Genomic DNA, 23673 nt, shown 5'->3' with positions numbered 1-23673 from the left:
ATCCAAAGTTGTCCCTTCAGCCAGACTTGGCATCACATCCAGCCCGGTGGCTCGTGCTGGGCTGGCAGTGCTTGCTAGCTCACTGGCTCCTGTGGGGGACACCTGGGTAACACTTGGGGTGTCCTATCCTTCCCTGGCCCCCAGCTGCTCCACAGACTCCTTCCCTCAGCTGCCCTGTCCCGAATCCAGGCTGAAGTCTGCATTCCCAGGGCAAGGAGCCTGTGGGTGGCTGCTGAGTGCGGTCCCAGCCTGTGGCCTTGCCCCTGCAGGAGAGCACTGTGAGGTGGACAGCCGTGCGGGGCGCTGCGTGCCCGGCGTGTGCCACAACGGCGGCACCTGCACCGACGGCGCCGACGGCGGCTTCCGCTGCCAGTGCCCGGCGGGCGGCTTCGAGGCGCCCTTCTGCCACGTGTCCACGCGCTCCTTCCCACCGCGATCCTTCATCATGTTCCGGGGCCTGCGCCAGCGCTTCCACCTCACCCTCGCCCTCTCGTGAGTGCTCTCTCTCTCTCTCTCTCTCTATCTCCTCCACTGCACAGCAGCGTCCTCGGTTCACCTGGCCCTGCTCTGGTGGTTCTTGTGCACTGACCTCCAGCATGCTGGGCCAGTCTGGGGGCTGCCTGATACTCTCCACACCCCTGTGTCACTGGCTTTGCTCCTCCATGGGGCTGCCCTGGCACCTTTGGCCAAAGGCCTCTGAATCTGCACTGGCATCAGCTCATGCCTTCCGTGAGTGCTGCCGCCAGCTCTCTGCCTCCATGCCAGGCCCCCGTGCTCAGGTCTTAGTGTCCCTGTGCTGGGATGCTGGTGCATGCCACAGGAGACAGGGGATCTCCACGTGCTCCTTGCACACACCCTGCTCTCCTTCTTCCTACCCTGCCCCAGGTTCAGCACTGTGGAGCCCGGCGGCCTCCTGCTCTACAATGGGCGTTTGAATGAGAGGCACGACTTCCTGGCAGTGGAGATCATCCAGGGGCAGGTCCAGCTGAAATACTCCACAGGTACTCTTGGCCCTGCCTGCTGTGGGATTTGTGTCACGGGAGCTGAGAGAAGGCCTGTGCTGAGTGGGAGGAGAAGAGTGCTGCCCTGGATGGAACCTGTGCTAAGGGAAGCAGGGTTGGGAGGTATTGGTGAGCATCAGTGGATAGCACAGGAGATGAGTTGTGTGTATCAGGACTCTCCCTGGGCTTAGGAGTGCAGTTTGTGAGCACAAACCAGGACAAACCCTTTTGGTGTCTCTGCCGCCATTCTGTCCTGTTGTGTCACTGTGATCTTCACAAGACCATCAGCAGCACAGTGGGTTTGGTGCCTCAGGAAGGGTGGGAAACCTGAAGGCTGTCGGGCTCCCCTGAGGCTGCCATCATCCCTGTCTCCTCAGGAGAGTCCAGCACGGTGGTGAGCCCCTACCTGCCGGGGGGTGTGAGTGATGGGCAGTGGCACACGCTGCAGCTCCGCTACTACAACAAGGTACGTGTGCCCCAACTGGCCCCAGCGTTCATGGCTCTCTCTCCCCACAAGTGAGCAGCTCTGGCTCTCCTGTTCTCTGCCTCTGTCCCATGCCAGGGGCTCTGGAGAGAAGGTAGAGCAGGTTGTCAGCCCTTGGGGGTGGATGCAGTGGAGCAGACAGCTGCGTGCAGGGACAGATTGACACCCAGGACCTCACTTGGAGGCTGCAGGAATGTGCTGCGTGCAGTGTCCTTGCCCATGTCCCTCTCTGGTGCTGCTTGCTGGGCTTGGCTGGAGGTTTCCCTCCTGCATTATTCACACCTCCAGGAGCACAGCTGAGCCTGGGCTACTCAGGCCTTTCCTTGCTGTTGTGTGAACCCTTGGGTGCTTGGGTCTGGTGCATGTGTGCTGCTGACACCCTTCATTTGCTTTCAGCCCAAGGTCAGCACCCTGGGGGTGGTGCAGGGCCCCTCCAAGGACAAGGTGGCCATCTTGACAATAGATGAATGTGATGCTTCAGTGGCCCTGCAGTTTGGCAGTGAGATTGGAAACTACTCCTGTGCTGCAGAAGGTGTGCAGACCAGCTCAAAAAAGTGAGTTCCTTGGAACTGCTGTGGTGGGAAGGGTGGATCCCTGTGGAGCCAGGCCGTCATGTCCAGGACCTTGGCTGTGTGTGCCTGTCCCTGAGGAGGTGCTTCCAGCCCTGTGCACTGGGGAGCTCACTGAGGTGAGGTCACTGTACCTCTTAAAGCCCTGGGCTTCTGATCCTGCAGGTCCCTGGACCTCACAGGTCCCTTGCTCCTTGGAGGGGTCCCCAACCTGCCAGAAAACTTCCCCATCACTCACCGGGACTTTGTGGGATGCATGCGAGACCTCTTCATCGACAGCAAGCACATTGACCTGGCCTCCTACATTGCCAACAACGGAACTGCTGCAGGTACCAGTGCCTCTGCTCCTGCCAGCCCTCCCAGGGAATGCATTCTGCTTCTCACACAGCACTGCTGCTGGGCTGTAACAGCATCATGGCACCACAGCTGGAGTTGAGCAGATTCTCATTGGAGAGCAAGGCCTTCAAGTCCCCCTAAATGATCCAATGCCCACCTCAGCTAATGTTCAGGGAATGTCCCCTGATCCCAAGTGCAGAGCCTGTTGAGCTGGCTGATCTGGGAGATGCTAGATCATCAGTCCAGCTCTACAGTATCATTGTTCTGGGATAAGGAGCACCGACAGCCTTAACCCTTATCCCTGAGCAGGCAGGGTCTGGGTGGAGACACTGAACAGCAGGGCTTGCCCCTCTGACAGCCTGGGGAAGGGCCAGCAGGCAGCAGTGCCTTTCCTTTTGGCTGGGGGGAGGTGGTGAGCTGGTTGAGGCTGATACAGGTGGCTTTGATACCTCCAGGTTGTCATGCCAAGCACACATTCTGTGATTCCAACCCCTGCAAGAACGGTGGCACCTGCTCTGTCAGCTGGGGGACCTACTCCTGCCTCTGTCCTGTTGGCTTTGGGGGCAAGGACTGTCGCCATGGTGAGTGAGGGGGCACTGCTGGGCACGGGCAGGATGGGGTGCAAGGCTGTGCTGGGGTTGCTGTGGAGGCAGAGTGATGGATCCATGTGAGATGAGCTAACTCTGCTGTCCCTGCATCTAGTGCTCCCTGTGAAGTGCCCTACCCTTCTCCTCACCTCCACTTTCCTTTCCAGCCATGCACCATGCCCACTATTTTCAGGGCAACAGTGTCCTGACCTGGGACTTCAAGGCAGATGTGAAGATCTCAGTGCCGTGGTACCTGGGGCTGGCGTTCCGGACACGCCAGCAGGATGGGGTGCTTCTGCAGGCCCACGCGGGCCAGTACACCACCCTGCTCTGCCAGGTATGGCCACAGCCTCAGCCACAGCACCGTGGGCCAGCCTCTGCTGCTGTCTGCCCCAGGAGGGCATGGGGACCTTGTTCTCCCTGCTGGCTCCACCCCAAGCAGAGGGTGGTTGAGGGGAGAGGCATTTAGTAGGGATGGATTTCCCTCCCCATGATTTGATGGAGGGTAGGCTGGAAGCAGCCAGGGTTGATGAGGTCTTTGCTCACTGGTGGCATTGCTGTTCCCTTTCTGCAGCTGGTTGGGGGCCTGCTCTCCTTCATGGTGAGCAGGGGGTCAGGGCGCAGCACCAGCCTGCTCCTGGACCAGCTGCAGCTCAGTGATGGGAAGTGGCATGACCTCCAGCTGGAGCTGCGGGATGTCCACAGCGGGCGAGACTCGCGCTACGTCATCACCCTCACCCTGGACTTTGGGCTCTACCAGGTAGGTGCTGCTTAGGACCCTGGCACCAGGACAGGAGCTGTGGGGGATGCTTGGCAAACGCAGGCAGAGCTGTGCCTCTGCACCCCCTGAGAGGGCTGGGCCAGGGCTGGTGCCCATTGCCTCGTGTTGCTCCCTTCTGCAGGACACGGTGGTTGTGGGAAATGAACTGCATGGCCTGAAGGTGAAACACCTGCATGTGGGGGGAGTCCTGGGCTCTGGCGAGGTGCAGAATGGGCTGAGGGGCTGCATACAGGTGAGTCCATTGCTCTGAGCCTTCCCTTTTCAGCAGGTCAGAGCTCTCTCTCTCTGTGGAGAGTTGGAAACACAAGTCTGGCAACTGCTGCCAGCATCCATCCTGCTGGTGTCACTGTCCCTCTGGGCATTCAAGGCTCTGAGGTGCCATGGGGTAGTGTTAAATAGGGAGCATGGCGAGTGGCTGCTGCTGGGGATTTGTGGAAGGCAGGAGAGCTGGAGCCTGGTGTGTCTGCCCTGGCTTCACTGTGAGTTTGTCACCTGCACTGCAGGGTGTGCGCCTGGGTGACAGCGTCACCGGGATCGTGCTGCCCAAGCCCAACCATGCCCTGCGGGTGGAGGCTGGCTGCAGTGTCCCAAGCCCCTGCGACTCCAACCCCTGCCCAGCCAACAGTGTCTGCAAGGATGAGTGGCAGAGCTACTCCTGTGTCTGCCAGCCAGGTAGGACCTGCAGCACCCTGCCACTCCTCTGCTCTCGATGCCTGCTTATCTTCTCCTCTGCCCCTGTGACTCCCTCCTGGCCTGTGACTGCTCTCCTGTCCGTGCCTGGGGCAAGTCACATCCCTGTCAGACACTCATCAGTTTTTCTGGAGGGCAGAATCCCTCCTGAGCTCCCTGAATTCACTCCTTGGTACTCCAGCACCTCTCAGGCAGAAGGTATTTGCTTACCTGGTGGTGTCTGTCCCCACCTCAGGGTACTACGGAGGGGACTGTGTGGATGTGTGTCACCTGAACCCCTGCAAGAACAAGTCGGTGTGTCGCCGCAAGCCTGGCTCGCGCCTGGGCTACGTCTGCGAGTGCAGTGAGAACTTCTTTGGGCAGTACTGTGAGCACAGGTGAGATACAGGGCAGGACCGTGGCCTTTGGGCCTGGCTCCATGCTGGCCTCTCATCCTGGATGTGTAACCAGGGACTTCTCAGTGCCACCTTCCTCCTTGGAGCTGCTGACTGGTGGCAGAACAAGGCCCCGGGGAATTTGGTTGTTGTAATATCAAAGATATTTCTCTCCCTAGGATAGACCAGCAGTGTCCAAAGGGCTGGTGGGGAAACCCCACCTGTGGGCCCTGTAACTGTGATGTGAACAAAGGCTTTGACCCCGACTGCAATAAAACCAACGGGCAGTGCCACTGCAAGGTGAGGGGCAGCTGTGCCAGTGGGGACATGGACCATGGCTTCTCTGAAACCCTGCTTGTTCTTGATGCTGTTCCTTGTCCCCCCACAAAGGCCTGGCAGTTGCCCAGGTCCTGCTTTGTGTGTCCATATCTGGGTTGGATCCCTGCTCACCTCCTCTGTTCAGCCTTCCTGGACCAGCATGGTGGTGATGGGCGCAGTGGGGTGCTTGGAAATCAGGAATGCCTTGACCTTCTCTGGCTCCAGGGGTTCCCCAGCCTGCTGTCCTATTGGGGCACTGTGATGACTGTCCCCATGTCCTCGCAGGACTTCCACTACCGGCCCAGAGGCAGTGACACGTGCCTGCCCTGTGACTGCTACCCCGTGGGCTCCACCTCGCGCTCCTGTGACAGGGAGAGCGGCCGCTGCCACTGCCGGCCCGGGGTCATCGGCCGCCAGTGCAACAGCTGTGACAGCCCCTTCGCTGAGGTGACACCCAGCGGCTGCCAGGGTGAGTGTGGGCACGGCAGGGGCAGCTGCTGCCAGGGGCTTGGTGCCAGTGGGCTGGCCCTGTGACCTGTGTGTCCCCACAGTGCTCTACGACGGCTGCCCCAAAAGCCTGAAGGCAGGTGTGTGGTGGCCCCAGACCAAGTTTGGCTTCTCGGCTGCAGTGCTGTGTCCCAAAGGCTCCTTGGGTGAGTGGGGACGTGATGGAGAGGGGAGGGGGCAGCCTGGCTGTCCTGTAGCAGCCCTGGCAATATCACTCTCTTCTTGCGCTACCCCAGTCCTGTTCAGCTGGGCTTGAAGTTTGGGAGAAGGAAGTTGGAAGAGAAAATGTCACAGCCTGGGGAAGAGCAGAGAGCAGAGGGTGCTGGCCATAGCACTGGGGTAGGGTAAAAGCTATGGGGTGTAAGACCCATCACCCAGTTATGGGGCTGTGCTGTTCCCTCAGTCTTAGTGCCTGTCTTCTTCCTGCTGGGGTTCACCAGGCTCGAGGCTGAGGTCAGGCCTGGCACAGCACCCTCAGTGCCTTGCTGTGACTCCACCAGCCCCATCCCTGTGTGCCCTGCCAAGGAAGCGGGGCACAGTGTGCTGTCAGGTGAATGCTGGGTAGGACTCAGCATCCTGAGCTGGAGGAGGCAAAGCTGTCCTCAGTGACAGAAAAGGTGTCAGCAGGGTGTCTGGGAGTGTAGGGCAGTGCAAGCCCCAGGGGACAATACAAGCCCTGTCCTTCCCCAGCCCTTCGCCCCCGGAGGAGGCAGGTTTGGCTCCTAACTGTTGTCGCTTCTCTCCCTGGTTCTCTCGCCCTCCGTGCACAGGCTTGAGGGGTGCAGGTAAGGTTGCTCCCATCTCCTTCCCCCTGTGCTCTAAGGGCTGCACCACACAGCTTTCCCTCCCTGCTCCCTGCCTGACACCCTGCACACCCCTGCACTTTCCCTGCTGCTTCTGGAGCTGCCAAGGGTCCTCCCAATGCTTTGCCTGGTCTCCCTGCTCCTCCACAGTGTTCCCTGCTCCCAGCTCACTAACCACACAAGCCCAGCTGCAGCTGCATGCAGCCCTTGCCACCCTGTGTGCCTGGCCTGCAGTGTTGGCTCGGGCAGGTCTGTGCTCTGCTCCCTGGCTGGCATGGATGCTGGCTCTCCTGGGTGGCACTCGCTTGCTTAGCCTGGGAGGGGAAGGAGCTGGTGCTGAGCAGTGGGTGGTGAGGCCAGGGAGGAATGGCTGTGGGGTGGAAGAAGGAGAAACTACTTGAGTGGGGAGTGGTAGGATGGGAACAGGAACTGATGGGCAGGCACAGCACAAGGTCCTGTTCCTTCTGCCTGGCTGGCAGGGGAAGGCACAGGGACCTGGGGGTCAGATTCTGCTCAGGTCTGAGTCAATCTGTTCTGTGCAAGGGGAATGCCATCAGTATGGAGACTTCCTGTTCTTCCTGCTCCCTGCTGCAATGGCACTGGTCCCTGTGCTCCTGCAGCTGGGAGAACAGTGGCTGGGAGGACTGCTGGGAGCTGGAGGTGGTGGAAGAGCTTGTCCCTGGGGCTTTTCTGATCAGTAACTGGAGTCTGCTCTAAGCTTCCTCTCCCTGCCCTCCCCTGATACCCTCTCCCAGCCATGGGCACCTGGCTGGGCTCCTGTGCCCTGATGCTGTCCCCAGGAGGCTCCACAGTCCTGCTGGGTACACTGGGGTTGCCTGGTTTCTCTTGCTCAGAGTGTTTGTGGTGACACACCCAGCTGAGAACACTTTTCTTTGTGTTGGCTTTAGCAGTGTTTTTGGTGGTGGTTAACATCTCATCCCATTCAGTTTTGCAAACTCCCTTGCTGTGCACAAATGCTTGGGCTTCAACCAGGGACTGGGGGCTGGCACTGGATACTGAACTCACACTGCTGGATCCTCCACACTGGGGTGCACCATCCCACTCCTCCATCCCCCTTGGTTGAAGGGGCTCATCTCAGAGGCTGGTTTTCCAGCCCAGCAGCAGGGCTGTTGTGCTCCTGGAGTGGCTTTGCCCTGTAGAGAGAGCAGGACCTCAGCAGGCATTGCAGGCATTTCAGGCTGTCAGCTGGGGGATGCCTAGAGCTGCTTGGGCTTCCATAACTTGTGGTCAGATGTGCCTAAGGACACAGTCATGTCCCCTTGGGCTTTTCCAGCCTGGGTCCTGCCAAGTCAGTCCTTTTTGCAATCCTGTGTGATGGCACCTGGCCTGATGCAGCCCCAAAGCACACATGGGCATGAAGCTTCTGGAGGGAGGGATGGCAGCAGCTTGCTGAGGTTTCACAAACCAAGAGCAGAATGGTTTGCACTGGTGCAAAGCAGGATGATGGCCCTGGGGTGTAACAGTGCCACTCCTTGGGATTAGCTGGTACAGAGGATCAGCCATGTCTCCTGTGCTGAATTTCCAACAAGCCCTTCCTCCTTGTTTTAGGTGCAGCCATCAGACACTGTGATGAGGAGAAGGGCTGGCTGGAGCCAGATCTCTTCAACTGCACTTCGCCTGCCTTCAAGGAGCTGTCTGTGCTGGTAATCTTCTCAGCTCTGCAGCCCTGACAGAGCAGGAGCCCTCTGAACAAGGGCTCACAGCCACAAAGCACTCAGCTCTCCAGGGGTGCCTGGGGTATGAGAGGGCCTTGCCACAGTGCTCAGTCCCTTTCTCTTCTCACCTCCTTCCCCCAAATCCCTCCTGTGGGAGCAGTGGTCTGAGCTTAAATTCATATGGCTTCATTTAATCTGTTTCCCCCTCAGAAATTAGTTTGTCCTGCCAGAGTATTTGAGGGAAAAATAAATAACACTGAGCAGGGCTGAGTGGTTTGAAGCTGGTGGGATGTCTGCTCAATGAGACCTCTCTAGCCCCCTGATTTTGTCAGGGACAAATCCCTTTGAAATATCCAGGCAAGTGTATTCAACACTTACATGTCATCTAGGCTGAATGCCATCATGTCATCTAGGCTGAATTGAAACTGAAGCCAGGAGAGTTTCCAGGGGAGTATTGCCAGGGCCTTGCCCTGTCCTTTCATCTCCTTGGCCTCTGTTGTGTATGGCACTGGTTAGCCAGGCCAGTGCAGACCCTGGTGTGTTACTGGAGGCTGGTTTTCTGCCAGATGTTCTCCCTGTTCTAGAGACCACCACTGCGAGTGTCCATGGTTTCTGCTGTGGCTTCAGAAATAGTCTCTGTGCCCAGCAGGGCCTGCAGCATCCCTGGTGAGGAACCTGCTGAATTGTTTAACCCTCTCTTTTCTCCCCGCTGACAGCTGGAGGGCTTGGAGAGGAACAAGACTGAGCTCAACACAATTGAAGCCAAGAAGCTGGCGCACCGTCTGCGGGCCGTGACAGACCACATGGAGCACTACTTTGGCAACGACGTGCACATCACCTTCCGCCTGCTGTCCCGCCTCATGGCCTTCGAGAGCCGCCAGCACGGCTTCGGCCTCACCGCCACGCAGGACGCCCACTTCAACGAGGTCAGGCCTGCCCACATCACAGTGCCTTCTGTGCTGCTGCTCTGAGCAGCCACCCTGTGTTTCTGAGGGGATTGAGGGTGTGGTGGGACCCTGTCAGGAGCTCTGGGCTCTTCGGTTCACACCAACAGTGTGGGAAGCAAGGCCTGCGTGGTCAGGGCTGGAGTAAAGAGTGGTTGAGGAGAGGCAGAGAGCTGGGTTTGCTCAGCCTGGGAAGGCAGAGGGAGGTCTTACTGCTGCTGGCAGGTCCCTCGTGGCAAGGGTGGAGGAAAGGTATCTCTGTAGGGCACTGGTTGATGAGAATTGAGGGGGGGAGCCCATCATAGTAGGAAGTACCTCTCTTCCTAGAGCCCTTGTGCAGAGAGCACAGTGCTGCAGTCTGGGGGTGGTCAGGAGAGGCCCAAAGGCCACGCTCACCCTCTGTCCTCGCGTCTCTCCCATTCAGAACCTGCTGCGTGCAGGCAGCTCTGTGCTGGCCCCTGAGAACCGGGAGCACTGGGCCATGCTGCCCCACGGGGAGCACGGCAGCGCCAGCCTCATGGAGCAGCTGCGCGACTACTCGGGCACGCTGGCCAGCAACATGAAACTCACCTACCTCAACCCCGTCGGTGTCGTCACCCCCAACATCAGTGAGTAGGAGCTGCCTGGGGTGCAGGGACACTCCTCCATCACACCTGGTTCCCTTCTCACCTCACTGCACCTCAGGGAGCGTGCTGGTAATGTCCTTGATGACTCTCTCTAACATGGAGAAGCATTTGTGAGAGATGTCCTGGTCCCATCCCTGCCTGGACTAGCTGACCTCCAAGAGCTAGCAGAGCTCAGAGTGTGCTGCCTGCTCACAGTTACTTTCCTGTCTCTAGTGAAAAAGCAGCTGGCCGTGGTGGCAGGAGTAGCCTGCCCTATGGCAGAGCAAGGACCCGGGCTGGGAAGGAGCGCTGTGGGTACTGAGATTTAGTGTCATGCCCAAAAAGAGGTTATAGCCCCAACTCCCTTGGCCACGGACTTGAATCCTGGGGTGCTCTGGAGCACAGTTGCTCTCCAGGTTTCCATCCTCGAGCTGACTTTGACTGCTCCTCCGCAGTGCTGAGCATCGATCGCATGGAGAACCACTCCCACATCCGCCGGCGCTATCCCCGCTACCACAGCAGCCTCTTCAGGGGCCAGCCCGCCTGGGACCCCCACACACACGTGGTGCTGCCACTGTCGGTGCTGAGCCCTCCAAAAGCTGAAGGTGAGCACAAGAGCATCACTCAAGGAACAGCATGGGGGGGTACAGCTGGCAGGAAAGATGTAGAATCATAAGAAGGTTTGGGTTGGAATGACCTTTAAAAGCCATTTAGTTTGCATGTACCCTACTGAGACATGTCTCTGTCAGAGATCTGAGAGCCAACCTTGAGATCCTGAGCTTTACACGTATTCACCACATCCCAAAGGCTCCTGATGGCCTTGCAAATTGTCTTCAGAGCAGCATGCGCTGGCGTGTGTGTGTGGTTTTGTGTGTGTGTGTTTTTGTGTGTGTTTTTGTGTGTGTGTGTTCTCACCACCCCTTTGTGTGCCCCAGCTGTGCCCACAGCAGTGCCCACGCTGGCTGGGGTTGAAGGGAACTACACTGTGGAGAACTCCTCCCCGAGGCAGGCGCTGCCAGAGCCCGAGCCCACTCTCACTGTGGTCATCCTCATCATGTACCGCACCCTCGGGGGGCTGCTGCCTGCGCGCTACCAGGTGGATCGCCGCAGCGTCAGGTACATCCTCCTCCCCTGTGCCCCCACAAGCACCAGGGCACAGGGGCTGGCTGGACTCTGTTCTGTTCCCTCTGGCACTTGCCAAGTCTGTCTGCAATGGTGAGGGTTTGATTCCCAGCCTTGGTGCTGCTCTGTGCCATGTTTCCCAGCTCCATGTTGTATTCTGAGCAATTCCTTCTGAGCTGTCAGAGCAAGGATACCTGGGAAGTCTCTGGGGGTCTGTAGCTACCGTCACAGATAGTGATGGTAGAGCTCTGTTGCTCCTCGCAGGCTCCCCAAGAATCCTGTGATGAACTCTCCCATTGTGAGTGTGTCTGTGTTCAGCAATCACACCTTCCTGCAAGGACCCCTGGACACCCCTCTTGTGCTGGAATTTTACCTGCTGGAGACAGCCAACAGGAGCAAACCTCTCTGTGTCCAGTGGAACCACTCCAACCTGTGAGTTGAGCATGACTGGGCCACTCTCTCTGAGCTGCTTTCCCCACACACCTCCTCGTACCCCAAGTTTCCCTGAGCAGCACTGGGATGGGGGGGGGGGGGGGGGGGTTCTGCCCTCTCCCATGGGATTTGGTTTTTTTTGGAGGGCACAGCAGGGTCAAAATCATTTAGTTTGGAAAAGACCTTTAAGATCATTGAGTCCAGTCATTAACCCAGCACTGCCAAGTCCACCACTGACCCATTTCCCTCAGTGTCACATCCACACTCTGGCTCCCATATTTCCACTTTAGCAGAGCAGTTGTATCTGCTGGCAGAAGAGCCTTGTCAGTCACTCCTCTTCTCTGTAGTTCTTGCCCCCCACACACATTTGTGTGTCTTCTCTCCTAAGTGCACTCTGCTTTTTGGTGGCTGCAGGACCAACCCCTCTGGCTTCTGGACAGCCAGGGACTGCGAGCTCGTGTACCGAAACACCACCCATGTCCACTGCCAGTGCTCCCAGTTTGGCACCTTTGGGGTTTTGATGGACAGCTCACACCGAGAGGTAACCTCAGGCCTGTGGGACTGTGGGTGATGGTGGGGACTGTTAGCAGCTGGGTCCCAGCACAGACAGAAAATGTCCTGGGCACAGGCAAAAAATTCCATGTGGGACACACACACAGTTTGAGAGTTCTGCAAGCTTCCTGTGTTTGCCCCTAACCCTGCTATTTGCCTTTGGTTCTCTGCTGCTGCAGCAACTGGAAGGTGATCTGGAGACATTGGCAATTGTCACCTATTCCTTGGTGTCTCTCTCCTTGGTGTCTCTGCTGCTGACCTTCTCCTTTCTGACCTGCCTCAAAGGCCTCAAGTCCAACACACGTGGCATCCACTCCAACATATCTGTCACCCTCTTCTTCTCTGAGCTGCTCTTTCTCCTGGGTATCAACCGCACTGAGAACCAGGTCTGTGGGCTTGAACACACTGGGTGAGGTGTGGACGATGCCATTAGCCTTGGCACAGTGGGACCATCTCTAAGTCACTCTTGTCTCCCCAGTTTCTCTGCACTGTGATTGCCATCCTCCTCCACTGCTTCTTCCTCTCCACCTTTGCCTGGCTCTTCGTCCAGGGCCTCCACATCTACCGCATGCAGACGGAAGCGCGGAATGTCAACTTTGGAGCCATGCGCTTCTACTACGCCATCGGCTGGGGTGTGCCTGCCATCATCACTGGTAGGAGCTGCTGGTGCTGCAGCCATGCCCAAAACAGCTCTACTGCTTCTCAGCAGTCCCTGACTACCTGGTGTTGCCCAGTTTATCTAGGGGGGAGAGCTAAGGGTGGGCTTGCCATGGTCAGCAGTGCTGACAACAGCGCTGCCTAGCAGTGCTGTGGTGGTCAGGGACCACGTATCAAGGGCTCTCATCTTGCCTCCTGAGGAGAAGTAATTTGTTAGCACATCTCCTCAGGTATTCTAGTTAAAGTCTCTTGGTTTCCCAAGCCTGCATACTTGGGTGACCTGTTGTTAGCACTGAATGCCTCTTGGACTGGGCTGTGTCAGGAGGAGAAGGAAATAAAGTCCCTGTTGCTGATTCTCACAGTCCTGACTCCTTCCCCCTGTGGTGGGGAAGCCTATGCACATGGCAAGGAGCAGGGAGAAAGCCCCTTCACTGCTGACAGTGCTGGCATGGGATTGACATGGTTTGGACAAGTCCAAGGCTGCTGGGTGTGGACCTGACCTCTCCCTTCCTCCTGCAGGGCTGGCTGTTGGCCTGGATCCTGAGGGCTACGGGAACCCCGACTTCTGCTGGATTTCCATTCATGATAAGCTGGTCTGGAGCTTTGCAGGCCCCATTACTGTCGTCATTGTGGTAAAACCCTGTCCTGTTTCACCCACAACCCTCTCCTGCCTCCCTTCTCTGCACCATGGGCACTCACCCCTCCTTGGCTGCCCACTGCCTGTCCCATTCTCTGTGTCCCTCTCCCTCAGTTAGAGGCCCTCTTTTTGTCCCTCCTCAACTCTAGCCAAACCTGGGGGAGGCCACAGCTCGGGCATGAAGGGGAAAGGAGGGGATGTTTGCAGGGCCTGGCGAGCCTGGAGTCTGCACTGGGGAGGTCAGGTCAGAGCCAACCCTTGGCACAGCTTCTAATCAGTGCCAACACTTTCAGATGAATGGGGTCATGTTCCTGCTTGTGGCCAAGATGTCCTGTTCCCCAGGCCAAAAGGAGACCAAGAAGAAATCAGTTCTGTGAGTATTAGTGGCCAAACTCCCAGCAGAGCTCTGGCAGCTAGTGGATTTTAGCATTTTCAGTGACCATCCTCCTCCTCCTACCATCAGAGGGCCCTTCTGTGCATCTGTGTCAGCCTTGCAGCCACTGTCCTCTCCCACACCTGCCAGCCACATTAACCCTTCCTAAACTTTATCCTTTCTAGTTCCTATGTCCCCACTATGTTCACACTCACTTCCCAGCTGGTCCCCTTTCACCACCTGCCCTCACAGCCACCTCTTGTGTCTGCTTGGGTTCAGCACTCAGCCCTTGTCAGCTATGAACACCTGTTTCTTCCTCTCCTACATGCTCCTGAGACCTTTCCCCACTCCCTCTGAGCCAGCCCTGGAGCATGGCTGAGCTCTCTGTGGCTCGAAATGACCTGTGTCATTTTGGCCCCCGTGTTTGCCATGTGTGATCCAGAAGGGAAGGCCTGGCAGTCAGGGGAAGCTGGGCCACTGTGCAGGGATGTGCCTGCAGTGCTGGGCACAGCAGGGAGGTCTCTGCAGGAGCTTTCCCCTCTGGATCTCAGTGAGCACTAGCCTGTAGGTTAACAGTACACACTAACCTCTCAGTGTGTGTCTATGTCCCTGTCTGTCTGTCTGTCTCTCTCTCTCCAGCATGACGTTACGGAGCTCCTTTGTTCTGCTTCTAGTTATTAGCACTACCTGGCTTTTTGGCCTCTTGGCTGTCAACAACAGTGTCCTGGCTTTCCACTACTTCTACACTGTCCTCTGCAGCCTCCAGGTAACTGCCCAGCCTCTGCTGGGGAGGGCAAGGGTCAGCCCAGTGGAGCATCCCTGTGGTCCCCATGGCCATCTGTGGAGAATGGGTGCCCTGTGCTGAGCTCCCAACATCTCACCGAGCTCCTTGTCCCTTCTGCTGTCAGCTTTGTGGCACTGAGTGACTCCTGCCACTCCTTGCTGCTGTGCCTGTGCTGAGCAGCCACACAGAGCAGGAGGTGGCTGCAAGGCATTTGATTCAGAGGTAACATCCAAGGGATAGCAAGTGCCATCTGGAGGGAAGGCACCTCCATGTCCTGAGAGGGCAGAGTAAGAGAATGTGATGGAGGTGTTGGACACTCAAAATATGATTCATGGCAGCACCCTGCCAACCTTCTCCCCCCACTGGGGCTGATGTTGCTGGAGAGGACCCCGCCATTTGCTTCTTGGCCACTGCCAGACAGGTGGACACCCCACCTGTTCCTCCCTCATCCATGGCCACTATGGGTGTTAGCTCTCATTGGTATTTGGGGTTTTTGGTGCATCCTAGTCCGATGGCCTGGGAGGAGCCAGGGAGGAGCCCACTGCTGGCACTGTGGGCAAGCAGGTGAGCTGGCAGTGAGGGGCTGTCTCTCATGGCATCTCTCCCCACAGGGCCTGGCAGTGCTGGTCCTGTTCTGTGTACTGAATGAGGAGGTGCGGGAGGCATGGCAGCTGGCCTGCCTCAGCAAGAAGGGGCAGAGCGAGGAGGCCACGAGGAGCACACAGGTGGGTGAGAGCAGAGCAGCCCAGGGGGCTGGGCTCAGGCTGCATGTCTGGGACAGGAGCTGACAGGGATATCCCCACTTTCCCTGGTCTGCCGTGGCAGCTCCTTAACAGGGCATGTGCCCTCTCCCTCCCCCCCAGGGCCCCAATGCCTACAACAACACAGCACTGTTTGAGGAGAGCGGGCTCATCCGCATCACCCTGGGGGCCTCCACGGTGTCCTCGGTGAGCAGCGTGCGCTCTGCCCGCACCCACTCCAGCCAGAGAGCTTACCTCAGGTAGGAGCAGCCAGGGTTCAGGGGCCAGCAGTGCCTGGGCAGAGCCACAGGCTCCTGCCACTGTGACAGTTTGAGCCTCCTCTCTTTCAGAGACAACGTGGCAGCACGTCAGGGCTCAGCCCTGGATCACAGCCTGTTGGCTCACGCCGGCCCCACGGACATTGACATGGCAATGTTCCACCGTGATGCTGGGGGAGGTAAGGCTCAGCCCTGTTCCTGAGCTGGGGGAGTTCTTCCTGGTGCAGGCTCTGGGTGTGTGGTTGCATCTTGCACCCCATGTTCAGCTGCGACTTCCAAACGTGTGGTAGATAGGAAGGAGAGGCAGCCATTGTGTCATTTAGCACAGCCTCCTCCTGGACAGATGGCAAAGGGCATAGCCAGTCCCCAAGGGGGTAGAAATGGGGGAGGCAACACAGGGGACATGGGCTGTTGTGGGATCTCTGGGGGCACTGGGCTCTCCAGTACAGCACAGACATTTGACTCACTGGAGCTAGACAGCTGTGGCTGGGGTGTGGGACAGGCAAGCAAAGGCTAAGGAACGTGGGTTTACTCAGCCTGGAAGAGGAGGCAGAGGGGATCTTAGTGCTGTTTGCAGCTGCCTTACAAGAAGGTGCAATGAGATGGAGCTCAGCTCCTCTCAGAGGTACCTGGTGATAGGGCTGAGGGAGCTGGCACAGGCTGCTGCTGAGGGAGGGGCAACAAAGGGCAGGGGCAACTCACAAGTGTGGTCAGCCTGGGGTGGTTCTGCCTTCCTGGTGCTGTCAGCAGCAACCTCTCCCACCTTCATTCCAAATGTCTCCCCAACACACCATGTTCCTCCAGACCAGGATTCGGACTCGGACAGTGACCTGTCTCTGGATGAGGAGCGCAGCCTCTCCATCCCATCCTCAGAGAGCGAGGAGAACGTTCGCCTGCGGGGCCGCTTCCAGCGCCAGCTCAAGCGGGCGGCGCACAGCGAGCGCCTCCTCACCAACCCTGCCAACACCACTCCCAAAGGCAAGGCCCGGGGCTCTGGCAGGGAAAAGAATGAGCTCAGCTCCCTGGGGGGTCAGGCCATGCATGTCTTGTGATGGCTCAATTGCTGCTCATGGAAATATTCTCTCCCTCTTCTCTGGGGCCTGATTTGCTGTGTCCTTCATCAGATGTGGATGGCAATGACCTCATGTCATATTGGCCAGCTCTGGGCGAGTGTGAGGTTCACCCCTGCTCCCTGCAGAAGTGGGGCTCTGAGCGGAAGCTGGGATTTGACATCAATAAGGATGCAGCCAACAATAATCAGCCAGACCTGGCTTTGACCAGTGGGGATGAGAACTCCCTCACCCAGACCCAGCGGCAGAGAAAAGGTAACAATCTGGAGCAAGCGGGCGAGGGTGGCCTTGCCTGTCTCAGGTTGACATGACACTGAAAGCTCAGAATTAGATCTGTGTGGCCCTGCCCTTGGGGAGGCGTCCCCCTGGTTTTCCTGCTCTTCTTGCTGCTGTGCAAATATTTGACTTCTCTTTCTGTCTGGTGCAGGGATTTTGAAGAACCGCCTCCAGTACCCCCCAACTCTCCAGGGCTTGCCATCTGTTGGCAGGATGACCAACGAGCTGACGTGGTACAAGACGTCCACGCTGGGTCACAGGGCTGTCCCTGCTGCCTCCTATGGCAGGATCTACTCTGGGGCTGGCAGTCTGTCCCAGCCAGCCAGCCGATACTCGTCCCGGGAGCAGCTTGACATGCTGATGAGGAGACAGATGTCCCGGGAGCAGCTGAGCAGGCACAACTCAGGAGAGTGCCTGGAAGCTGTGCCCAGTCGGCATGGGTCCAGAGAGGAGCTGGACACTATCCCCAGCAGGCATGGATCTACTGAACACCTGGAAAGTATCCCAAGCAGACATGCATCTAGGGAGAACTTGGATCTACTCGCTGCTAGGCCCAGTCAGAGAGATCACGGGAACACGCTGCCCCGGAGGCAGGGCTCCAGAGACTGCCTTGATGCTTTACCCTGCAGATTTGGGTCAAGAGAGCAGCTAGACTGTGGGCCAGTAAGAGAAGTCTCTAGAGAGTGGCTAAACACATTGCCAAGTAGGCAAGTGTCCAGAGACCAAATAGACATGTTGCCAAGTCGGGATACTTCTCGAGAGCGATTGGATTTGCTTTCTAGAAAACAGCCTTCAAGGGATCTGCTAGCATCAGCTAGACAAGCTTCAAGGGAGCAGCTGGACTTTTTGTCCAGAAGATCCAATTCCAGAGAGCCTCTGGACACAGTGCCTAGCAGGCAGCCCTCGCAGGACAACCTGGGCAGTCTCTCTCGGAGGCAGCTGTCCAGGGAAAGCCTGGAACCGCTGTCAAGGAGACAGCATTCTAGGGAGAACCTGGAGGCCATTCCCAGCAGACATCCTTCCACTGAACAGTTAGATATCCTTTCTTCCATCCTTGCTTCTTTTAACTCCTCCGTGCTGTCCTCGGTGCAATCTTCCAGCACGCCTTCAGGCCCTCAGACCACCGCCACCCCCTCTGCCATGCAGACCTCGACGCCCTCTGCAGTGTGTCCCTCAACACCTCATTCTGCCACCTCCCACAGCATTTCAGAGCTGTCACCAGACTCAGAGTAAGTGGTTTCCTTCCTTCCTTAGCCAGGTTTTGTTCAGCCAATCTTGTGCATTGTCCACCTGCCTGGCTTCTTCCCAAAGGTGTTTAGTTTAGAGGGAGAGGGCTGTGTAAGGGTGAGCTCCCTGTGTGAGTGGCAGGTGTCTCCTGGTCCTGAGTAGTGACTGGGCAGGGAGAAGTTTCAGGTGTGACAGCTCCAGATGCTTGTAGTGCAGCACAAGCAGATGCCTCTGTGTATGTGAGTCTGTCCCCTCTGCCCAAGGGATGATGGCCCTTGCTTGTGGCCTGGGGGTACTCAGGGAAGATGCTCTGTGCAGCTAGGCTGGCCTCCTGGCTGATCCCTTGGTCAGTGCTGGCTCTAAGTCCCAATGGATGTATGCAAGGGCCAGGCTGGCTGGAGAGGAGGGAGCCCAAGTCCTAGGGAAGCCCTGCCTTCCCCAGCCACATTTCTCCCCAGGCATGCTGTTCCAGTATGTCATTTTCTCCCTCTACCTCTGCTCCCTGCTGGTACTGCTCCCACTCCACCCCACCCCATCCCTCCTTCCCCCTTCCCTTATCTCAGGGACTCGGAGACGGTTCCTGCCCTGACACAGGAGAGGTTTTCTGCCCTGTCCCCATCTGGCATAGTGGGGAAAGGGTGCTGGAGCCCAGGAGAGATGCCATGGCTTAACACTGTTTTTCTTTCCTCTGAGAAGAATAATGAGAAACGATGGCCATTCCTGAGGGGCTGAAACGGATCACAAGAGAGATGGAAGAAGCAGGGCTCTTCACCAGGCACTGCCAGCTGAGGTTTGGTATCCCCATGGAGCAGGGGCCAGAACTGATGGTTGTCAGAGGCCCAAAACCAACCCTGCTTTCCCCTGCCCTGTGGGCTCAGGGGCCAGCAGCCCACACCACCCACTGCCAGGAGCCTCCAGGCTCTCAGCTGCCACCATGCTCTCCATCACCTGCCTGGTGTGACAGGTAGTACTGGGCAAGGGTGGCATCTCTGATCCCCTGGGGCCAAGGTCTTTCTCTGCGAGCTGTTTGTGTGTGGGGTGTGCCTGTGTGTGTGTGAAGGGTGGGCAATGGCAGGGGGACAGAAATGGAGCTTAGGATATGGGGACAGGGAGGGTTTTCTATCCTTTTGTATCTTTGTAATCAGAGAGAAGAGAAATTTCTATGGTTATTTTTACGGATGGTCTGTTCCCAGGACCTGGAGCATTTGTTTCACCAACAGCCCCTTCCCAGTTTCCCTGGGGCTACGAGAACCACGATCCCAGTGGACTGGAGAAACAGTGCCAGGCAGTCCTTAAGGCTTTGCTGGCAGTGCTTTGTCCCATTCCCCCTGTAGGGCAGCTGGCCCTGTTGCCCTCCCTGCCCTCCCACTGCAGCTCCAAACTGTCTCTGCCTGCCTGGTGTCCCTCAGCCCCCTGCAGCCAGGCCTCCCTCTGCCCTGCCATGGCACCGCCCCATGGGGCTGCCCCTGTCTGTGAGCTGGGGCTGTGCCAGCGAGAGCACGTGTGAGTGGGGCAGCAAATTCAGCTCTAGGAACCTGCTGGGGAGGAGACAAGCTCTGCTGTGCAGTCCTGTCCTGTACCAGGGTGGTCCCACTCTCATCAGTGCTGGTTTCCTCGGCTCAGCAAGTGAGCACTGGGTTTTTACCCACTGGGTGTTGTGCTCTTTAACCTGCATGTTACAGAACAAACTTCTGTTGGTTTGTGGGTCTGGTAAAGGAGTTGGATGACCCTTGTCCTGCTGAGAAGTAGGTTTGGCTTTTCCCAGAGCCAGTCCTCACTCTGCAGAGGACTAACATCCACGGGAGCATGATGTGGCTCCAATTTTAGGGTGCAGCATTGCCCACAAAAGTTTTATCTAGCTGGTTCCCTGGGGCCTCTTTGTACACCTGCTCTCCCCTGAGTAGCAAAGGACTCCAGCTCAGAGTGGTCTGAATTTTGGGAGATGGAGATAAACAGCACTTTGCCCTCTCTGGAAATTCAGGCTACCCAGATGGTTTCTCTGCTCAGCCTGGGGCCTGACCCCTGGCTGTGCTGTGAGATGGCACCCCTCTGTGCCTACCTCAGGCCAGGGCATTTGGCTCAGCAGGGCCAGCACGTTCCCTTTTAAACCCCCCAGGTGCTCTCAGGGCTGCATGACCATGTGCTCTTTACTGCCTTACTACCACACTGCCGTGGCATCTTACTGTAGCCCAGCCTGACATGTTTACAGGAGAGGACCCATGCTGCTGTCCTCATGCCTCTAGGGAGGCCAAGGCCTCTTGGCTGCCTCCCCGAGTCAGTGGGGAGAGTATGGAGGGAACAGAAGGGCTGGTGACTGGGGGTGCCCTGGGTCCCCAGCACAGCCCTGATGAGGCAGGCTCACTGTCATCCTTTTCCGAGGGATGAGGAGAGAAAGGCCTGCTGACATGTTTACATGCCATTTGGGACCAGTGTGCAGAGGGAAAGCCTGCTGGCCCCACCTGCTGGGACAGCCAGGCACCTCCACGCTGCCCATCTTTGCCTTTGGAAACAAGCTCGTTTACAAGTTTCTCTCCAGAGTCCTGGGATCCTGTCCCTGCTGCACTGTAGGGCCCATGTTCCTGCCAAGTTGGGCACAGGGCTCTTTATGCTGCTGCCAAATGGAGAGCAAGTGTCAAGTGCCAAAAAGAAGAGAGCAGCAGAGATGGTGGCCATCCCTGCAGGGCTGGTGGCCATCCCTGTAGAGCTGGGCCAGTCAAGAAGCAGAAATCTGCTTCTTGCAGACCAGTCTGCAGCTTGGTCCCTGATTGTAGTGCTGTGACCTGGGCTCTGGGGAGCATCCTCCTTGAGTTTGGATTTTTTCCTTTGGGGGATTTGGTTGGGTTTTGTTTCCTCTCTCTGTCTCCTGACTCTGTTGGCAGGGAGTGGGGAGATGCCCACATCCCCCTTTTGGCTGTGTAAAAGTGTACAATGGAAGCGCCAGATTTGGAAATAAAAGTCTATAAAATGGTGCTGGCCTCTGTGCTGTCTCTCCCTCTGCTGGGGATTCATGGCTGGGGCTGTGGATGCAGCACCTGGGCTCGAGCTGGTGGTGGGAGGGGGCTTGGGCAGGAGCTCACAGCCAGTTCCTAGGCTGCCTGGGAGTCACTGTGCCCTGAGGCAAGGTGACATTGGGATGGGGACTTGAGGTGAGGTGGTTGAACTGGGCTGTGTGCAGGCTGTTCACCCAGAGCTGGGATTGCCTGTGGTGCTGTGCAGGGGCTCCAGGCCTGGCTGGCAGGGCTGCAATGCCACAGTGGCTGTGATGAGCTGTGGGGCTCGTGCCTGGCAGCTGCCAGCACCCCCAGCCTGACCAGGCTAAGGGAAGAAGATCCATTTTCCAAAGGCTGCGTGACCTCAGCAGGGTCAAGCTGGCTGCCAGCAAGGAGAAGGAAGTGTGGGGAGAGAAGGCTGAACGTGATCCTGGTGCCCTCTGTCCTCCCCTCCTGTTGAAGAGGAAATAGCAGGTAAGCAAAGGGCAGCATTGATCCACAGCACCCTGAGCAAGGGTCACCATCAATTGTCATCCCTTTGTCCCCTAGGGGCTGTCACCTGAGCTGCTGGGAGGGAGTTCAGGGCAGCCTTCAGGAGTTGTGCTGGCAGTGCCAGGAGCTGTGTCCTGCCCTGCAGCCCTGCCAGAGGCTGGCTGGGGGGTGAGGGCCAGGGAGAGCCATTGGGGGGCTGGAGGGGTGAGGGGGGCCACAGGCAGAGAGACCAGCCTGGGGTGCACGTGGGGGACTGGAGGCTGGAGTGAGGGAAGGAATGGCATGGGCGGGGACAGGGAGCAGTGATAAAGAGGCAATAAATGGCATGGGGTGTTATCTGCTTTGGAGCAGGAGCCCTGTGATAACCTCTCATGTGCTGGGGGAGTGAATAAATGATAAGGAGTGGATAAACGAGGAGGCAGCAGTTTTATGTGGGTGCCTGTATTGGACATGCCTTTACCTGACCACTGATGGGCATGAGGGTGGACAGGGAGGGCCAGGGATGGGTTGAGGGAAGAGGCTCAGCCTCACTGAAAGCTGTGGGACTTGGGTATTGCTCACCACAGAGAGAGCCAAGGTGGCCACAGGCTGCCCCCACAAGGCACCAGGGAGGGAGACAAGTTGCTCCAGCTCCAGAGATTGTGGTCCTGGATGTCACCGCTCCTGCTGCTTCTCAGCCCCATCCCACCATGCAGGGGACCCAGGATTCTCTAATGCCTGGCCCTGCCCACTGCCTTCACATCACACCTTGCTTCCAGTCAGAAATCTGAGCCTGGATTTCCGCTGCCGTGTCCCCGTGGGCCTGGGCCAAATGTGACTCAGAAATTCCTGGTAACCAATTCTACATTGTGATAGAGCCCAGGGAGGTGTGATGGGTTCAGTGGGACTATAGCGCCCGCGGGGGACCTTTGGAACAAGATAACAGCTGGGTCTGTGCAAATTGTGTGAGACCAGCGTAGTCCACAGAGCATAGCACACCTGTTTCCAGCAGGTAAGCAAGGGTCTGGGGAAAATACCCTGGATGCCATGACCAGAGGCTCTGGGTAAGCCTTCTTGTCCTGGTCACAGCTCCTGCTCCAGGGCATGGGTTGGGGAGCAGACATCCATGGGAGCCATGGGGGCACAGCAGTGCTCTGGGGAGGCAGCTCTTGGCAGGAGGTTGGCACCAGGTTGTGCCCAGTGGCAAGAAGCCCCCTGCCTTGCACGTGACATGGGTGGTCAGGCATGGCAGCATCCTGGATGTAGCTGGAGACCAGGAGCTGAGACTGTGGTAGACAGTCCCCAGAAGGGGATGGCTCTTGGCACAGTGGAACAGTACTGGGTCTGCCACAGCTGCTGAACCCAGGGCACCAAGGGGAGCATGGTGGGTGCTGTGCATCCATGGGAGTGGGAAGCGGGGTGGCTTCTTGGCAGGGCAGGAGGAAGGACAGGAGGCAAGGAACACTGTCTCAAAGATCACTGGCTGGTTTTAATAAATAGGAGGAAGCTGAGCACACACCTGACTGGTGGCTCCTGACCAAGTTGAGCACATCAGGTAGGAGGGCTGGGGTAACACAGGAGCTCAGGCTGGCACAGCCCCAGGCACTCAGGGAAGGGATTGTGGGTCCAGCTGCAAGTGGATGAGCACCTTAACACTGATCAGGCCACCAGCTGGGTGGGTTTGGAATGATGGTGCAGCTCTCAGAGCGAGCCCTGAGCAAGCACAAGCTGTAGATTTGTACAGGGGTTCCTCAGACCCACCGTCCCAGCCCTGGGAAGGGCGAGACCTCAGCCCAGCCTGGCTCCTCTGCCCACAGGCTTATCCCACTCTGCACTACAGGGGTCAAGGGAGGGCACTGTTGGAGGGATGGTGAGCCATGACATTTGCCGGGGTTTCACATTCCTGCTTCTCTCATGTGTAAAGGGACAAAGTCTGCAGATGGGGCTGTGGGATGGATGGGGCTCTGCCCAGCAGCTGCACTGGCCCACTGCCCTGCCTTGCTGCAGTTCACAGAGGGGAAGGTGTTTGCACTGAGGTGGGTCCTGTGTGGGCAGGTGGAGAGGGAGCCCCCCGAGGCAGCTCTGCTGGCACACCCCACCCGTGCATTTCAGTGGGGTGGATGGGGCTGCTCTGGGGCAGGAGTGGGCAGCATTGATTGCCAAAGCCTTCCCTGCCCACCTGCTGACTGCCTACTGCTCTCCATTTTGAGTCAGTGCTGCTGCTTCAGGACTCCCAAAACTCAGCTGGTGCTTATCCTCAGGGCCATTCCTGCCCACCTGGTTGGCAGGTGGGATGGTTCCATGGGCAAGGGGAGCTGGAGGAGGGGCTTCAGGGTGGATGGGATGCCCCTGGCTGTGGGAATGCGGCTGAGCTGTCCCTTGTGTCCTT

At 57.8% G+C, this 23673-nt stretch overlaps 1 protein-coding gene across 2 annotated transcripts in view; it reads left to right on the top strand.

Moving 5' to 3' along the window:
* The window catches only part of CELSR3 (cadherin EGF LAG seven-pass G-type receptor 3), a 31303-nt gene extending 10511 nt beyond the window's left edge, over positions 1–20792 (top strand). Inside the window, exons 3-36 of one of the 2 annotated variants that reach the window (XM_066557788.1) lie at positions 270–492; positions 886–1001; positions 1379–1467; positions 1882–2039; positions 2220–2383; positions 2846–2971; positions 3145–3314; positions 3552–3737; positions 3880–3990; positions 4262–4430; positions 4684–4825; positions 5002–5122; positions 5426–5609; positions 5692–5793; positions 6418–6432; positions 8020–8114; positions 8843–9052; positions 9495–9678; positions 10131–10280; positions 10611–10791; positions 11062–11229; positions 11644–11770; positions 11961–12167; positions 12260–12434; positions 12958–13070; positions 13369–13448; positions 14088–14214; positions 14844–14957; positions 15096–15232; positions 15323–15429; positions 16055–16228; positions 16375–16575; positions 16748–17825; positions 18520–20792. In XM_066557788.1, coding sequence (XP_066413885.1) covers positions 270–492; positions 886–1001; positions 1379–1467; positions 1882–2039; positions 2220–2383; positions 2846–2971; positions 3145–3314; positions 3552–3737; positions 3880–3990; positions 4262–4430; positions 4684–4825; positions 5002–5122; positions 5426–5609; positions 5692–5793; positions 6418–6432; positions 8020–8114; positions 8843–9052; positions 9495–9678; positions 10131–10280; positions 10611–10791; positions 11062–11229; positions 11644–11770; positions 11961–12167; positions 12260–12434; positions 12958–13070; positions 13369–13448; positions 14088–14214; positions 14844–14957; positions 15096–15232; positions 15323–15429; positions 16055–16228; positions 16375–16575; positions 16748–17825; positions 18520–18547 — 5732 coding nt within the window. In that variant the 3' untranslated portion in view covers positions 18548–20792. The remainder of the gene's footprint in view (positions 1–269; positions 493–885; positions 1002–1378; positions 1468–1881; positions 2040–2219; positions 2384–2845; positions 2972–3144; positions 3315–3551; positions 3738–3879; positions 3991–4261; positions 4431–4683; positions 4826–5001; positions 5123–5425; positions 5610–5691; positions 5794–6417; positions 6433–8019; positions 8115–8842; positions 9053–9494; positions 9679–10130; positions 10281–10610; positions 10792–11061; positions 11230–11643; positions 11771–11960; positions 12168–12259; positions 12435–12957; positions 13071–13368; positions 13449–14087; positions 14215–14843; positions 14958–15095; positions 15233–15322; positions 15430–16054; positions 16229–16374; positions 16576–16747; positions 17826–18519) is intronic. The other variant, XM_066557789.1, reaches the window with a different exon arrangement.
* The last annotated feature ends 2881 nt before the right edge of the window (positions 20793–23673 follow it).

Source organism: Molothrus aeneus, chromosome 12, assembly GCF_037042795.1.
Source record: "Molothrus aeneus isolate 106 chromosome 12, BPBGC_Maene_1.0, whole genome shotgun sequence".
NCBI classification, from domain to species: Eukaryota; Metazoa; Chordata; class Aves; order Passeriformes; family Icteridae; genus Molothrus; species Molothrus aeneus.
Note: the sequence above shows the minus strand (reverse complement) of the source record. Positions and strands in the feature narration are given on the sequence as shown.